The sequence below is a fragment of the Propithecus coquereli genome, unplaced genomic scaffold (assembly GCF_000956105.1).
Source record: "Propithecus coquereli isolate 6110/MARCELLA unplaced genomic scaffold, Pcoq_1.0 Scaffold71, whole genome shotgun sequence".
In the NCBI taxonomy this organism is placed as follows: Eukaryota; Metazoa; Chordata; class Mammalia; order Primates; family Indriidae; genus Propithecus; species Propithecus coquereli.
Window position 1 is genome coordinate 5,045,977 of NW_012153174.1, and position 18,053 is coordinate 5,064,029.

Here is an 18,053-nt window from a genome sequence, read left to right on the forward strand (position 1 = left end):
GAAAGTGCCCTATAAATTGGGAAAGTTCCTGTTAACATAAAATATTCTCATAATTGTTATTTATATAATTTAAAAATTCAGCAATTTTGGCAACTGTTGCTAAAAGACATATTTTAGAGAATTAATGTCTCAAAGGTATTAATAAATTTCCTTGTAGTAAATGCTTTACTTGTACTGCAGTTGTTGTCATAGTGTAATAGATTTATCAGTTACCTGTTTCCTTATTAGGGCATTCCTCTCTTCAGTCAATCAACATGGATATGATTGTGGACGCCTCCATATTTTTGGGAAAATTTCTATATTACTTTTTAGAATCTTTTGCTTACAAGATAATTCCCAAGAGAAAAAAGAATGTCACTGGAGAGATAGTACTTATAACAGGAGCTGGAAGTGGACTTGGGAGGCTCTTGGCCATACATTTTGCCAGCCTTGGAGCCATTTTAGTTCTATGGGACATTAATCAAGAAGGCAATATGGAAACGTGTAGACTGGCCAAGGAAAAGGGTGCCGTGAAAGTATTTGCCTACACATGTGACTGTAGCAACAGGCAAGAAGTCTACAGAGTTGCTGATCAGGTAAGCTGACTGGTGTGCTTTGCTCCTGTGCCTGAAAAAATTATTGCATCTTTTACGAAGGGAGGCAGAGAGGAGTTTGTCATAAACTTCCCCCAAGATCTCTATGTGTCTGTCTCCTGCTTAATTCTGCACTTCAGAAATAGGACTCTGTAACGTCCAAAAAACGAATACAGCACAAAGCAATGCAAGGGGGAATCTGATAAGCCTTCCGAGCCCAGTGTTCCCAGCTGCCATTCCGGGTGACTCATTTACCGTCAGGAGTTCATAGAAACTGGGCTTAGTCCTGGCTCTGCCGCTGGTTGTTCGTGCAATTTTTGTCAAGTTAGTCACCTTCTCTAGGTACCTGTTTCTTCATCTGTGACATGAAAGGATTGAACCAGATAATCTTCATCATACTCAACTTTAACTTAACTTTCTATATTTCATGATTCTAATGCAGATCCATTATCAACATATACTGAGGATATAAAGAATATGAAATATAAGGTAGAAAAATTAAACTAAAAATATGCTAAGTGCACTTCCTCCTAGACTTAGCCTATTGATATCTGTTCTAACTCCACACTAAATATTGATAAACACTCTAAATATCAGCAAACACTTATTGTGTAGCTACCACGTACTCTAACAGCAATGGGTAAGCTTTCCAGTAGTGCTTTAACCATCTTACCTTGAGTAAGGGGTGGTGAGGCTAGACGCAGATTGAGAGAGAGTAACAGGGCAGAGTTCTACAGTTTTGTTGCACTCACAGTCCCCTGGGGAGAACACAGCACAGCACGCAGGACCACAGGGAAGCTCTGGGTCAGTCACAAGGCAGAGGGAGAGGGGACGGTGTTTCCACAGGAAGGGATGGGCGAGGCAGGGTAAGCAGGTTTAGCACTGGCTAATCAGAATAATTTCATGGGGCTGACCCTGGCTGTCGGGTACCCGGCCCTGGGGCAGCTAGGGTGGGCATATAGTAGCGCAGAGTGTGAGAGCCCAGTAAGTGAAGTGGTTGGACGTGCGGACTTAATTGGCTGCTCAAGAAGAGGAAATGACCAGCCTCTAGCCAGGGTCAAGGTAGCACCCCTCAAAAAAAAAATTACAAATAGTTACTATTCTAAGAATTTTGTACACACAATAGCTCATTTAATCAACACAACATCACCCTCTTGGGTGTATATCATTATCATCATTTCTATTTACAAATGAGGAAACCGAGGAACAAAGTGAATGTGCAATTTGCCCCAGACCATGAAACTAGTGATTGGCAGAGCCAAGATTCCAACCCAGACAGGTTGAAGCCAAAGTCTGCTCTCTTATGCACGATACAAAAGGGCGCATACGGTTTCATAACAGAATCCCTAAGGGATTTTCCTTTCCCTTGGAAATCTGAGCTCCATCTATAGAATTTGCTTATGGATCCATTCAAAAAATATTGATTAAATCGCTACTATGTAACACTTACTTTCTGAACCACCATCACCCTTCTCCTTCATTTTCTATTGCCTCCTTCCCTGTTTGGGGGCCCCATAGGATTTGCTCTTTATAATCCATCACCAGCTAACGTGAATATGTGTATTACAGACATCTAAGTATATTTTAGAACACAGAAAGTGGAATCAAAATTAGTCTTCGTTTTGCAAAAGAGAAAGACACATGGCAGGAAAAATATATGGATAAATCTCTTGGCATCGAGCTGAAGGAAACAAGTGTGTCTACCTCGCAGGGGCTCCAGTCCCAGTGTCACTAACTAGCCAGATCAGGACCTTGGAAAAAGTCTTCTCTGCTGAAGCATTATCATATGTCACCTTTTATGATGTCTTTTATATCTATTATATATTATCTCCATTTTATTCACTATGAAACAAAGGCAGAGAGAGTTTAAGGAACTTGCCCAGGCCACAGAGCACATAAGTGACAGAGCTAAGTGATGACCCCATCTGGGATCACAGCCCCTGCGATCCCCAAAGGGCCATCAGCAAACGTGTGAGCAATGGAAAGACCCCTTCACAATCCTCTTCCTTTGATCAAAAGTATTGTTAACTCCTGCTCCCCGCCCCCATCTTTCCTTCTTGATTAAAATTTGCTTGCTATCTAGTAGAAAACCAAGCTAAAAATTCTAACCTAAAATTATCTTTTCACCACTGAAATGTATTTTAAACATTCCTTCTTTTCCACAATCCTATAAATAGAATTTGTCTAAGTCAACTACTTTTTATCTGCTTTTTTGTTTAATTTCCATTACTTATCAACTCCCAAAAAACCCAAAGACTAATATCAGACTTTACCTACAAGAATTTCGACAAACCACAGGCATTACCCATATCCTTGAAATTTGTGAGGGAGTCGAATAGCAATGACAGCATTCAAGGGGCACAGTAATTAACGTCCCAAGATTAGACTGAAGTAACATGCTCATCTCCAACATAGAAAGCCCATATACAAATAAATTGTTTTTCTTGGAATAATCGGGTTTGCAATTTATTACCAAATTTTCAGGTCCAATCAATCAGTAATGATTATTTGTATATATGTGTGTACACATGCACACATAGGAGATTTGTTTATTACAGCAATAATCGTTTTGGCTAAAGACAGTAGTAAATTTGGCTGAAAACAGCTTTTGTGTGTGAATCCAAATTGGGTATGAATCACTGCTGTTCCTCTCAAAAGCTGTGGGGTTTTTGGCAAGATCTTCGTTCTTAATTTCTCAGAACCTCTATTTCCTTGTCTGTAAACTAGGATAATAATGCCTTCCTAAACAGTCTCTCGGAGTTACAGTGACAATTAAATCTTAGAATCTAGATAAAATTCCTCTAGCCTCTGATGTCTCCAAGGCTCAGGGCTTCTTGAAGTGGATGACGGCAAATACTGAGTTTTTCTTAAGTATTCAGGAAAGCCTTAAGCCAAAGAGTCCATCTCCTTCTTGGGCCCCTATACCTCTCTCGTTGGTCTAAGATTGAGTCCGTGCTCACACTGATTACCTCACCAAGCCAATGGGATGTCTTTCTTTAAAAGTTAGCCTCTCGTGGATGTTTTCCTCCGTCTTGCCTCTCTGCAAAGTGGAGGAGTCTAATCCCTCAGTCGAACCGCAGCTCAGCAGTACGAACTCCTCCTTTCCTAGCTCATTCCCGCCAACTGCATCAGCAGCAGTAGCTACCTATCTCCAAATAGTGTTACCTGGCAGGCTCAACACACAGCAGCGCATGGGCCAGGAATCCGAAAACCAAGTTAGGGCAGGCAATGCTTCTTGTTTGGGAAAAAAAAAAAAACAAAAAACAGATTGTCATATCAGCCAAAAGATCCAGTTCAGGGAAGAGATGAAGGAAAAAAGTTTTCAAGTCATTGTTTAAAAATGCTCCATGCTTTGCTGCTGGGTCAGCTTTATCAATGTCCCCTACAAAGCTGTAATGTGCAACAAAATGGCAAAAGAGAAAAAGAGTCCCTCCGGTGTTTCCTGGAGCACACTTTCCCCTGGGCAGGGCTTGTGGGGATTGTAGATTATGCGAACAGGCGATGTGGACAGTTTAGAGGGGGAGCGTGAAGGAAAAACCTGAGGACTGGCAAGGCACAGTAGCAGCAGCGCAGCTGTGGACCTCTGGGAAGTATCAGTCACGGACAGGAATTAAACTGGGCGTGGTCCTTGGAACAGAAGTGCACAGCGTCCCAGAAGTCGATAGGCAGTGGAGCAAACACACCCGTGCTTGGAATGTCTTCATGCCGAATGCTGGCCGGCCCCTAGGGGCTGCCATGTGCTCTTACCTTCCTGCCCACAGAGGGGTCTGGGAGAAGACCCCGCAGAAATGACCAGCAGACACCTGCCGTGCGGAGGGAAAAACCTAACGCCATCTGAAGGAAGCTGCTCTGGACACTCAGCCGTTCTGGAGTCACTCAGGCTCCACTGCTGTCGGCGCCCCGGGAAGGGGCGTCAACGGGAGAAATAGGAGGGAAAGACAGTACGCTGCAATACACTGCAGGTCATCTCCACACAAAAATCAAGATTCTTTAAACAAAACTGCCAAATCAAAGTGTTTTTTTTAAAAATATAATTCCTCAGAAGGTTACTTTACAACTGCCAACTTTTTATATTTCAAGATAAAAATATCTAGTTTTAAACAAACTACCTGAACAAAATGAGAAAAAAAAATTGTGACTTAGGAAAACGAATATCAAAATGCAATACTTCAATTGAATTGATGTTTGCCTCTCTTCTCACCAGGTCAGAAAAGAAGTCGGCGATGTGACCATCCTCATCAACAACGCTGGCGTCGTAACGGGAAAGCTCCTCCTCGACACTCCAGATCACATGGTGGAGAGATCATTCCTTGTGAATGCCATCTCTCATTTCTGGGTAAATTTTCTTTCTTTTTCATTTTCTCTCACTGGGGTTTATGGAAATTCCATGTATTTCTATAAACATCTGTTCATGCATTTGCCTGTAAATATACCATTTGGGAGTTTTCTGCTGATAGACTGGTGGGGTCCCATCCTCGCTAGGTTTCACTCTGCCACTGCCATCTGTGTTTTTCCTGATCTTGCCCTATTCCAGATTCTCAGAGAAATTCCTTTCCCTCCACCCTCTCTGGTTTGGTCCCAAGACGTATTAGGCTGTTCAGAATCTTCCTACCAAAAGGCAAACCGAGAACGTGACAGCAGTTACACACGGGAGCTTCGACCTGCTCCTGAGGGAAGGAGGAGCGTGTGTGGACGGCAGGGTATTTTCAGAGAGGGGGACACGTGCACGCCAGACTGTGCATCATCACGACGGAAACGAAGGCAGCGGAACCACATAGCCACCAGTTACTGGACGTTTACTCTACACTGGGCACTGTTCTAAATGCTTTAACCACAGTGCCATTTTCACTCTCATTTTACAAATAAGGAAACTGAGGCGCAAAGTGTTTAAACAAATTCCCCAAGTCATGCAACTGGTAAGAGGTGGCCCAAGCTTCCAGAAGGACAAAGTGAAAGAGGAGGGACTCTTGCCAGATGGGGAATTAGTGAATTTATAACTCAGAAATGCCTTCCCGAGGTCTGGAGTGGCTGGACGGCTCTGTCCGGCAGGATCGTCTCTGGCGATGGAAATGTGCTTCGTCTGTGCTTCCTGGTACGGTAGCCTCTAGTTGTCTGTGGCTATTGAGAGCTGGTAATGTGATTAATGGGACTGAGTCACTAAACTTTTAACTTTATGTCATGTAATTCACTGAAATGTGTGCTTACATAGCCACACATGCCTAGAGGCTGCCGCCTTGGTCAGTGCAAGTCTAGAAAATGGGTGGGAGTCGAAGGAGACTTGAGCTACCACAGGTGTTTCTGCTGGGAGGGCTCATAAGAGGGACAGGTGGCTGGACCCGGGCCATGGGAGACATGGGGAAGGAGGGGTAGGAAGGACTTTCGTCCTCTGTGTCTCTGAAAGTAGGACCGACCCTGAAATGGGCTTGCTTTAAGTGTCCCTTCTCCTCCCTCTTTCCACTCAATGCCTGCATACCAGTCCAAGAGCTGTTTCCTCCGTCTTCTTTCTTGGTCCCCAGGAAGCCAGTGGGAGCCCCACTTGGCACCTAACACAGTGCTCGACATGTAATAGGTATTCTATAAATGTGTGTGGAAACTGTTGATTCCTTTCCCTATCCTCCCACCCCAAAACCTTTCCTTTTGGGAAGGGGAAATTCCTGCTTGGTCAATGGAGCTAGGGTGCACCCGTTCCTAATCGCACTGCAAATCTAGAGACCATACTTGATTCCTCTCTTACCCCCGACACTGGCATCCTTGGCCCTCCCGGCATGACATACCCCAGCGCACTTCTTGCCAAGCCATCCTCATCTCTTGGCAACACTCCTCGTGGCCTTGCATCTTCAACACTGGTGCCTTCTAACCTGTCTTCATATGGAGACAAGGTGATCTTAAACACATCAATCAAATCATCTCACTCCCCTGCTCAAACATATCCAGAGGCTTCCGAATGTACTCAGCATAATAACCTGTAAGCCTGGGCAGGACATGGCAACATCCTTCCCTGTCTGTCTCTCATCTCTCATTTTCTCCACTTTCTGCTCACTTTTTATGCTCCGAGGAGCTACTTAAAGCCCACAGCACATGGTCTCTTTCTCATTTGAGGGTCTTTGCGCAAGCTGTTCTCTCTCTGACAAGAACATTCTTTTTCCTGACTAACATAGCAGCTCCCTCTCATTCTTCAGGCCTCATGTAGTCTCTGAACTCGTTCCTTTATATTGTGTGTGTGTTCTGTTGTTGCCTTGAATCATCTACACAGTTAACAGTAAGAGGTATTAATGAACACACATGAGCCTTCCTGTTGTATGTCAGCGCATCTAGAGACAGATGATTCCGAGTAACCAATAAAACCAGGGAATCAACTTCCATCTGAAGATTATAGAAGGAATCTTCATTTATCTCTAGAATTCGAGAGATTTTTAAAAATTTTTCTACAACTCCTTTTAGCTCATTTATTCTGTGACTAGGAAACCAAACCCAAGAAATATGTCTCCACTAGGTTTTGCCTGCAGTACTTCTAGTGAGAAGTTTCCTTTTTTTCTTGAGGTGACTCAAACCTGCCAAGGTTCCTGGCCTGCTAGGAAGTGGCTTCCCTTACTACCTAGAAGGTTGGAAGGGGACGTGTATGCCATAGAACAGGTATCAGTCCAGTTTCCTGGGGATGCAGGTTGGTTGGCATCGGTTCCACATATTAACTACAACCAGTGTTCCCAAAGAGTGGGCTTGTCATACACGGTTACATGAAACTTACTCTTAAATAGGGCACACCTATGCTGTGGTTGCATTATCAAACTCTTCAGTTATATCCTGGTAAAAAGAAGGCCTGCTTCTTACTGAACGTATGCATAGGTCCCTCACCATGGAAGATAAAGGATCGCAGAACAGCCATGGTAATAGAATCTGCCTACTGCCCCAAGTAGATTTGTGGACAAAGGCAATTAATACCTATTTGTGTTATCTATAAAATGGTTTGATTGTTTTTGGATATATGGTGATCAGAATAAGTTAAATTTTATTCTATATGTTTTTCTAAGCTTAATCCATTGTGAAAATATTCATCTGAATTTCAGGTGCTAGAATTATCATCATTCCTTTGATGACTCATTCAATTTATAATCTAAACTAAGATTCCCCATAAGGTGTTTTCCCTGAATTCAGGGCATATAAGTTGGATTAAGACACCGTTCAAAAAGAGTTTCATTCCAGCTTGCATAACTACAGCTTCCCGGAGAGAGGATTAGAAATAGATCAACAAGAAAGAAAAAGGGCTTCTTCATACGCTTATCAGAAAATAGAGCCTCGACCACATTGCATTTTCCTTTGATTCCACGATCCGGTGCTATGTAATTAATTCTGTTCTGCTGCATCCTGGTCAGTCTGCTTTCACATGGCCATCCGCTCCTGGACCAAACAGATTCTACCGACCTGATCCAGCCCCAGCGTCACCTTACGAGGGCCTTCTCACGGCAGCAATGTCGCTCACACTAGGGTGCCTGTAGCAGTAAGTCCGACCTGGGTGCAGTCCAAGCCACACTGTGACTTTGAGTATGTCCTTCTGTGTCATGTCTTCACAAGGCTCAACTTCTGATGTGTAGTATCAGGAGCCTTTGGGCAAGAAGAGGGAGCCCAGAAACTTCCTATGGATGACAAACTGAATGGCTCCAGTTAATCAATTTCGATAACCAAAAATACCAATTTAGAGTATGTAGAAACTGCTACTGGAGTGTAAGACACAGCTGTTTTATAAGGATTTGGTTAATTACTACAGCGGGAGCATGGACAAAGCCCCAGACCCTTGCTATGCGTCCCGGCAAGTGGGCAGTCTCTGCAGGAATATATCTGTATTAATAAATTCACCCCAGAAAAGGTGAGTTTCTCTTTTGGATTTGATGGTTTTCCCCCCACATTTCCTCACGGAAAGTCCTAAAATAGGGTTCAGCTGATTAAGAAATGTAGCATACCAAATGTACCTCATGTTTCTAGCACCCCTGTTGCTGCTGTTGGCCATGTCACGAATTTCGGGCTAGGGAGCAGACCATGGTCACCTAAGAAGTGTCAGAGGTAACTTTGAATGCAGGCACCTCCACAGTTTTCTTTTTCTAAATAAAAACCTCAGTGGTTGTAAATGGCTACCTTAAGAGCCAGAGTGACAATAGTTTTGTTTTTTTAAATAAACCTAACAGCAGTTAACAATATAATTATTAAGGGACTTTAGATCTTTGAGATGTGACAATTTTTGGTTATTTGATTCAACAATTCAATGACATAACAAAAGTTAGTCAGGGCTCCAGTGCTCAGAGTGAGTATATTCTGACAAGATAAGGATCCTGCTCTCCGGGCAGACTGCAAAAAGGTAAAGAATAATCTTTTAATACCTCTTGTTTATAGCAGACTAAATACTCCAGGACCAATTTTAAGCTACTAGGTCCTACATCTTTATCATACATAGTTTCTTTTGCTCATTAACTGTAATATGTGCTTATATATGTACATGAGCTCAAACATATAAAAATATACATATACCTATGTAAGAATATCATTTTAGGCCAGGTGCGATGGCTCACTCCTGTAATCCTAGCACTCTGGGAGGCCAAGGCGGGTGGATAGCTCAAGGTCAGGAGTTCGAGACCAGCCTGAGCAAGAGCGAGACCCCGTCTCTACTAAAAATAGAAAGAAATTATCTGGACAACTAAAAATATAGAGAGAGAGAAAAAATTAGCCGGGGATGGTGGCGCATGCCTGTAGTCCCAGCTACTCGGGAGGCCGAGGCAGGAGGATCGCTTGAGCCCAGGAGTTTGAGGTTTCTATAAGCTAGGCTGACGCCACGGCACTCTAGCCAGGGCAACAGAGCCAGACTCTGTCTCAAAAAAAAAAAAAAAAGAATATCATTTTAGCTTTAAACAATAACTTTGAAATATGAATAACTTTATCATCATATTAAAAGGTAAGGTATGTACTATTAATACTTTGAATATATCATCTCAATTGAAGCTTTACAAAAAAACAAGTCAAAACTGTGCTCGGTGACTTGATACCTTTTCTCTATTCATATAAATTTTAATTTTTTTAAAAAAATTGTATGAGTAACCAAATATATCTTATAAATTCACCCAACTTAGTATTATATTACCCTTAAATCTTCACGTAATTTAAATCAACACAACAGAGCAACATGATTGCTGGTGATATTAAAAGATTGTTAGAGATGACACTGAAAAATTATAAGACAGTGCAAGAGGAATTGATGTAGGCAAATCTCAAAACCGGGGCTCAGCCCAGTAGGCCAACCTGGTTCTTGGCTTCTTGCAGGAAAGAATTCAAGAGCGAGTCAACAGAGTAAAGCAAAAGCAAGTTTATCAAAGTAGCAAAGAAACAAAAGGAAGGCCACTGCACGGGCAGGGCTGCTGGCCAGCTATATTTAAGGCTATCTCCAGACTGTGTGTTAAGTAAGGGGCAGAATATTCATGGATTTGGGGGGAAAGGTGTGAGGAGTTTTCAAAATTGAGGGTTCCTCTCCTTTTTAGGCCATTTAGGGTAACTTCTGGGAGTTGCCATGGCATTCGTAAACCGTCATGGCACTGGTGGGAGTTCCTTTTAGCTTGTTAATGTATTGTAATTAGTGTATAGTGAGTAGCGAGGGTAACCAGAAGTTGCTTTCATCACCTTGGTTTTAGCTGCTTTGGCTGGCTCCTTTACTCATCCTGTTTTATTAGTGGGTTTGTGAGATCTGTGTCTTGTGAAACTAGTCCTGCTGAACTCCTATCTCATTCCCCCCTTCAGAGATTATACACTCCTCCTTAATCTTAAGGGGTTGTAGAAGGGCAGGGTCTATCTTCTCTCTAACTTGCTGATGTTATCAGCATAGGCCCTGTCTAGTATTGGAGGAGTATAAATCCCTGGATGCCTGATCCAAAGGGCCCCAAGGCAGGATATTTTTTTAATTTTCTGGATCGGAAGTTGGGATGGGTTGGAAGCCTTCTGCCAGCATCATGTTTACATGGAATTGTACTCTAGATGACATAAACTTTATAAGAAGGTTAAACAAGTAAGGGCCAAAAAGCAACAATGATAATATGGCTACTAAGAGTCCCAGTAGAAGCAGAAACCAAATAGCACTTGGTAGGTATCCTTCAATAGAGTCCCAGATGGTTTGAACAGAGGGGTTATTGAAATTACATACAATTTAGCCCATTGGTAGATTTGTTGGATGTCTACTTTTACTTCCCCGGAAGTGTTGACTCATGTGCAAAATGAGGTGTTGATGACGGCATAAACTCTCCCTTGCTCGGTTGTCCAACACGGCATTGGCCAAGGAGTCTAGGGAGATACACAATTTTTGAAAGGGCATTTCCTCTTCTTTTTTGGGGGGAGTGGGGAGGGAGAAGGAAAGAGACATTTTATTACTTTGGACTTCCCAGATTCCGACCTCACGGTACTTCCTCGGGATGGGTAACCCCGAGGCAGCAGAGGTCTTAAAGCAGCTGCCAACAATGTGCCTTTTGGGTCTTTCTTAGTTTTCTCCACTTCCTTTGCTCCGTCCCTATTGTTGTAAACTCCACGCTGGCTCCTGGCAGTCTGGGGTCCCCTTCCTGCTTTTGCAGTTTCCTTCTAATATCAGGAATAGACTGGGTGACAAAATACATGCCCAGAAGGGCGCATCCCTCTGAAGGCTCAGGGTCCGCATTTGTATAATGTGTTTTCTAAACGCCTCTACTAGACAACTCTGAAACAGAGCAGGGTTTGTATCCTTTCCCGGGGTCACCTCCCTAACCCTTCATAGTTGACCAGCTTGACGCACCCTTTTCACACCCCCTATCAGACAAGTTATCATGTGGTTCCTGCGCTCGAGGTCTTGGGAACCTCCCTGGTAATTCCACTGGGGGTCAAGGTCTGGGACCACATTTTCCCCCACATGGTAGATAATGTGGCCCTGATTTTGAGTTGCTGTTCCCTCTGCGTGCTCACAAGCAGTACCGAGTATCCTCTGTTTCACCTCCACGGTACAATAGGTGGACAGTAAGCTCTGTAAATCATGCCAAGTCGGGTCAGAGGACATAGTCAACATAGCAAATTCCTCAATAAACTTTCCTGGATCCTCCAAAAACTGGCCAAATCTTTCTTTGCATAAGGCTGAATTAGACATAGGAAAAGGCACATTTACTCTGATCATCCCCACATCTCAGCCACTTCCCACAACAGACACAGGTTTGATTTGAGAGATTGATACGGAGCCTCACTCCTGGTGGTGCCGGTCGGGCTGACTTCCCCAGGCAGCAGGGGGTATAGACTGGGGCTGGCTGGATAAGGAGGAGGGGTATCTAATGATCTTGGGGCAGAGACCTGTGCAGGAGAACATCCCTCAGAGTCAGCGGCTGAGGAGGCTGGTGGGGTGGGCGCAGGCCTTCTAGGGGGTCAGCTAAAAGGGGATCACCTAGAATGTGCCTCCCTCTCCCAGTTTCTTCATGCCTGGGAATAATTCCAGTCAGATACATCCTACAGCTATTTTTCTAATTTGGATCTTGGTTGAGGGCCATAGGAAGTCCCTTACCAAGTCCCTTACAAAGGCTGTATGTAAGGGACTTCTCATTTCCCCTTCTTTTTATGGAATAACTCCAATTGTGAAAATGTGTTATATAGTTTGAAGAACCATTTTTGGGCCAAATGCCCTGGTCTCCAAGTTGGTACTGGGACCAGGCAGTATTGCAATAGAAAATAAGCTTTTTCCTTTTTAGACTTTCTAGCTTAGATTTTCCAGTTGTTGAGGAGGCATCCTAGTGGGGAATCCTTTGGGATGCTTGAGGATGTCCCCATGTCTGATCAGGGTTTCAGTTTGACACAAGGGTCTTCCTGAGCCTGGCAAAAAGCAGTTGTCTGGTCTCTCAGATTCCCACCTCCCCTCTCCTCAAGAAAAGAAAGTAGCGATAGTGCCGTAAGCACTTGCAAGGGGTGGAGAGACAAGGAGGCTCACAAGGCATGGTGCACCTTAATTATACAAAAAAAGTTGGCCAGAAGAATGAGGGCCATGGGGTCCAGCAAACGGGATACAACAAAAAAGATATTTGAGTAAACAAGGCAACTGAGAGAGGGTGACATTTAGTCGTACAAGTTGTGAGTCTTCCCTGCAAATAGAGCAATGAGGACCAAAAAGACAATTATAATCTGACCTCCACACAAACAGGAAAAGGCCTTTGCCTGGTTGCAGGTAAAGGAGTGAAAGCTGCCAACAAAAGAAATGACCGGAATGCCAACAAGCTAAAGTCTCCAAATAGGCTAAACAAAGTTCCTGCCCATCATAAAAACCAAAGATAAATCTGGAGCCTTAGAGTTCTAAATAGGTGCCACTGATGATAATAATAAAGCAAAAGTAAATCTTTAAGTTCTGTTCCTTCCAATGGCAACTGCGACCATGGCAGAGCAAGCAACCCTTAGGACGAAAATCGACCAGTTGCCAGGAAAAGAAATAAGTCTTTACCTCGGGACACACTGACTGGGGCCACCAAGAATGGCAATGACAGCGAAGAAAACATTGACAAAGAGCAAAAGGGGGTTCAAAATCTGATAAAAATGAAACAAAACCGGGACTGGCTGCTAATGCAATTACCTGACCTGAATACAGGATGAGGAAGGCGGGAGTGAACAGTAATGATGGGACAAAGAAGAACAAAGGTCCCAAAATGGGGTCAAAACAACCAAGCAATGGCACCCAGAGAAAGAAATAGTTCCCTTAACGACAGGCTTTCCCAAGTTTCAGGACTTATTGCCAAAGAACCTGGAGCATCCAAGTTTCAGTCAACTATGATCCCAACAATACAGAGTCTTTCGGAGACTGGGGTCATGGCATGGGGACTTAGAACATTGAATTACGATCTTGCTTCAGGATGAATGAGTGAAGTTTACCAAAATGGCTAAGAATATATTATACCTAAGTCCTGGGAGACAATTCCAAATCCCTTTATTTACCAGAGTGTGTTTACCTTGCTTTGAAATTCACCTTTCTTCAAGCAATTTCTCCCATTCTGCCAATCCATTGGGGTGAGGGCAAATCTTGTTTACGGTAAAGCCAGGAAGGTATATGCGATTAAATTTTAATACAAATTGTTGAAGACTATAAGGAAGAGCTCAGCATACTAGAAAAATTAGGCTTTAAGATTTTTAGCCAACCGTAAATATAAAATGTTCATATAGTTTACTTCAAAGGAAAAAGAAATCAAATAATATCTCATAGATAATTAACACATAATAAAGTCTAATATCCTTGAGAACAGTGATTATATGGTACCTGCTATTGTATTGCCCCAGAATTTAACACATTACAACTGTAAATAAATATTTGTTAAATGAATCGGTAAATTTTCATCAGATATTTAGTGAGCAAATAAAGTAATAAATCAATGAAATATTGACACAGTGTATCTATACCTTCCAGACTTACAAGGCCTTCCTTCCTGCCATGATTAAAGCTAACCATGGTCACTTGGTCTGCATTTCAAGTATAGCAGGACTAGCTGGTATTAGTAGACTGTCAGGTGAGTACTTTGTTTCAACATGTGCCTTTGTATTCCCCAATCCACAGCACTCAAAAATTAGGACTCTTCCAAGATAGGCAGAAGCTCTTCCTGCACCAAGGGAAATCTCTGGAACATTTGGCTGTATTTATAATGTCAGCATTCACTTCCATTTCCATAAGAAGAGATATTCTCATTTTAAAAAAAAAAAGAATGTGCCTATTGGCTCATTGGTATTTTGGGATTAAGAGAAATTCAAATGATTTCCATCTTTTTGTTGGGCTAGAGTGTGGAGACACAGGGGTGGAGTGTTTGCCCACATAAATAACTTTAGCAGTAATGCTTTGTCCCCAAGAACAAGCCAGAGAAAGGGGAGAGAGTTTCAACTTTTAAAATAATTCCAAGAATTAATTTGTCAAACTCTATTACTAATAGCTCCTCATTTTGTTTCAGATTATTCTGCAAGTAAATTTGCAGCCTTTGGCTTTGCTGAATCTCTCTTTATTGAATTAAGTATGTTAAAGAAAAGTGAAGTGAAAACCACCATCGTTTGCCCATATTTCATCAAAACTGGAATGTTTGAGGGCTGTACAACCAAGTAAGTGAACTTTTACAATAATCTTTGCTTTCCCCTTATAATAATTTTCCAATGTATGTCATCACCTGATGATTTTTAAGTTTTGAAATATGGACAGAAGACAAAAGAAACAATTTGAATGGCTAATTTAGTAAAGAAAAAAAGTTTTAGTATGTATAAAATTTATAAATTTATTCAATTTAAAGATAATATAGTTATAAAGTTTATGATGTGGTAAAAAACTAAACAGAAATACTAATCAGAATATAAAATATAATGGAGAAATTGGTAGTGAGAACTTTTTTAAATATTTAGCATTATAATAATGAAAAGATAATTTTTTCCTAAAAAGAAGGTATAAATAACTGCAAAAATAAAATATTTTGTAAGAATGATTAAGATACGTGGGGAAGTATTACAGAGTGCCATTTTTGTATAAAGGTTAAATTTGGCTAGAATAGTTCAAACTATGATACAAATGAAATGTGAGAGCTTTTATACAGGGAGCCAATTAGTTGAATATGTTGAAAAATGTAAATTAGAAATGAGGACAAGTGTAGTCATTACAATTGTTAAAAAAGGGACTCATATGATCCAAATGACATGAATCATCTATATTTGCAAAAGAGAGAGACAGCCAATAAAAAGGCTGGCAATGAAACAATTTATAGTCTAGTGATACTATAAAATTAAATAAAGAGTTCCAAAACCAGTGGTGAAGAGTTGATAGAATGTAGAAAGGAAAGCTCTCTCCCAAAGAGACATCTACTAATCTGGTAGAAATTAGCAAAGACAATCATTTACAATCTCAGGAGATTGATCAAAGGACATGCCACAAATTGAGATGCATCTCTTCAACAAAATCTGTCAAAATTCAACAAGAACACTGGAAGGCCATGGCACTGGGGCTAGGGACTACACCCTTGCTTTGTGGGATAACTGTTTCAGTAGACTTGGCAACCAAGTGGCAGTTCCCACCTGTCTCACCTCTCTGGGGTGGAAGAGCTATTCTGGATAGTTTGACAACAGGGAAACACGAACAAGTCCCATTTTGACAGTTCCATGCAGTAGAAGGCCTATACTGAGTGAATAACCTCATCCAGACAGTGCTGGTTCCTCCACCCCCAACTCCCACTAGATAGGGAAAATCCAGAGAAGTGCTGTTGTTGAAGAGGGCAGTTCCTTTTCCCAGAACATCTCTTTCTTGAGAGAGAACTGCTCCAGTAAGCTCAGCAGTCAAGTGGCAGGTCCCACCTTCTCCAGCTTCTTAAGACAAAAGATCTGTTTGGGTAGATTTACCAGGCAGTTAATATCAGCAGACCCCATCCTCCCAGTCTCTGGGGTATGGAAGATCCATACAGGGTGATGGCAGCAGCTGGTTGGCAGCACTATTTCCTGCCATCCTGCCTCCAACCTTCACATCCTGACTGATGGGGACAATTTGGGTGGAGTAGCTGATGAAGAGTGAATTTTCTATCATGCCTATCTCCTGCTCCATAGCACAAATGTTCTGCCAGGTGAGGGTCAAAACCAGCCTTAAAGATTGGCAATTCTCCACCCTGCCACAGGACCTGACTTCAACTGGATAAGAGCATGAATCAAAATACAAAAAGAACAGCATAGCCAGCTAGCAAATTGTGGAAGTTAAGAAGAGCTGGCTGTAATATGTGTAGAAGCAGACCAGCCAGTAGTTTAACTAGGAGATTAAATGAAATACAAAGTAAAAGATTGCCTGTCTAAAACCACAGTCATTCCTGACAGTCAGAAATGTTGTATGCATGTCCAAGACTGCATCCTCTGAGGGATGACATAAAAGCTACACATTGACAGTAGAAGAAAGAGGTAGACTTTACTAAAATGGTCTATCAAGTCACTAAATAAACAAGCAAACAACTATAACGACAAGCCCCATGGGAAAGTATTATACAGAGTTCCTAAAATATATTATCTGTAATGCCCACTGTTTAGCAAAAAAGTTATGAGACATGCAAAGAAACAGGAAAGTATAACCTATATAGGAAAAACATAGACGATAGAAATTACTTCTAAGGGGGTCCAGATGTTGAACTTAGCCAACAAACTTCAAAGAGCTATTATAAATAGGTTCAAAGATCAAAAGGAATCTATGTTTCAAAACAAAAAGACGGTATAAGGACAATGTCTCATCAAATCTTAATAGAAAATGTAAAGAAAAAAACAAATATAAATTTGGGAATAGAAAACAAAAATAACTGAAAAAGAAAGGTTCACTAGAGCAGCTCAATAGTAGAATTGAACTGGCTGAAGAAAGACTGAGTGAATTTGAAGATAAATGAATAGATATTATATAATCAGAAGAAAACAGAGAAAACAAAATGAAGAGAGACAAACAGAGCCTTAAAGAAATCTGGGACATCATTAAATATAAACATATACATGAGGAGAATAACATAAAGAAAGGATACAGAGAAAGGAGCAGGAAAAAAATATTCAAAGAAACAATGGCTAAAAAGTTCCTAAATTTGATTTTTTTAAAAAAACACATTAATTTCCATATTCAAGAAACTCAGTGAACTCCAAGTTCACTGGATAAACACAGGAGGTCCCACACCCAGATATGTCATAGTCAAAATGTTGAAAGACAAAAACAAAATGATAATCTTGAAAGTAGCAAGAGAAAAAAGTGTCATCATATACAAAGGAACCCAAATATGATTAATGGCCAACTCCTCAACAGAAACAATGGAAGCCCAAAGGCAGTGGAATGACATATTCAGAGTACTGGGGGAAAAAAACTGTCAACCAAGAATCATGGATCCAGCAAAACCATTTCTCAAAAATGAAGGCAAATCAAAGTGGAGAATTTGTTGCTTAGCATCCTACTTTACAAGAAATACTAAAGGAATTTCTTTAGGGTAAAAGTGAATGATACCAGAGAATAATCTGAATCCACAAGAAAAAAACAGAGTGACAGTAAAGGTAATAAAGTAGGTAATTTTTAAAAGACAGTATAAATCCATATTTATTCTTTCTACTCTTGGTTATAAATACAATTGAATAAACAATATGTACATAATAGTATTGTTGGGCCTACAACATATAGAAATGTAATATTTTGCCAGTAAAGGAACAAAGGAGCTGGGTGGAGACAAAGTTGTGTTAGAGTAAGTAAATGACACCAGATCATAACTCAAATCTACAGGAAGAGATGAAAACTGGAAATGGAAAAGTTTAATATAATAAACTCTATAAATATGTACTCATTCTCCTTTATTATCTTAACTTCTTTAAAACATAAAAATCTATAAAGTAATAACTTCAACAAAGTGCTATTGGTTTTATAATGTATAGGTATAATATGTATAACAATAATAGCATAAAAGTGGGAGAAGTCATACAGCTATATAAGAGTAAGTTTCTATGTCT

The 18,053-nt window shown here is 41.2% G+C and overlaps 1 protein-coding gene across 1 annotated transcript in view; it reads left to right on the forward strand.

Moving 5' to 3' along the window:
- Positions 1-254: 254 nt before the first annotated feature.
- Positions 255-18,053, forward strand: part of LOC105824079 (short-chain dehydrogenase/reductase family 16C member 6-like) — a 25,242-nt gene continuing 7,443 nt past the window's right edge. The window contains exons 1-4 of the mRNA XM_012661417.1: positions 255-575; positions 4,777-4,908; positions 13,993-14,113; positions 14,525-14,669. Of these exons, the coding sequence (XP_012516871.1) occupies positions 255-575; positions 4,777-4,908; positions 13,993-14,113; positions 14,525-14,669 (719 nt within the window). The remainder of the gene's footprint in view (positions 576-4,776; positions 4,909-13,992; positions 14,114-14,524; positions 14,670-18,053) is intronic.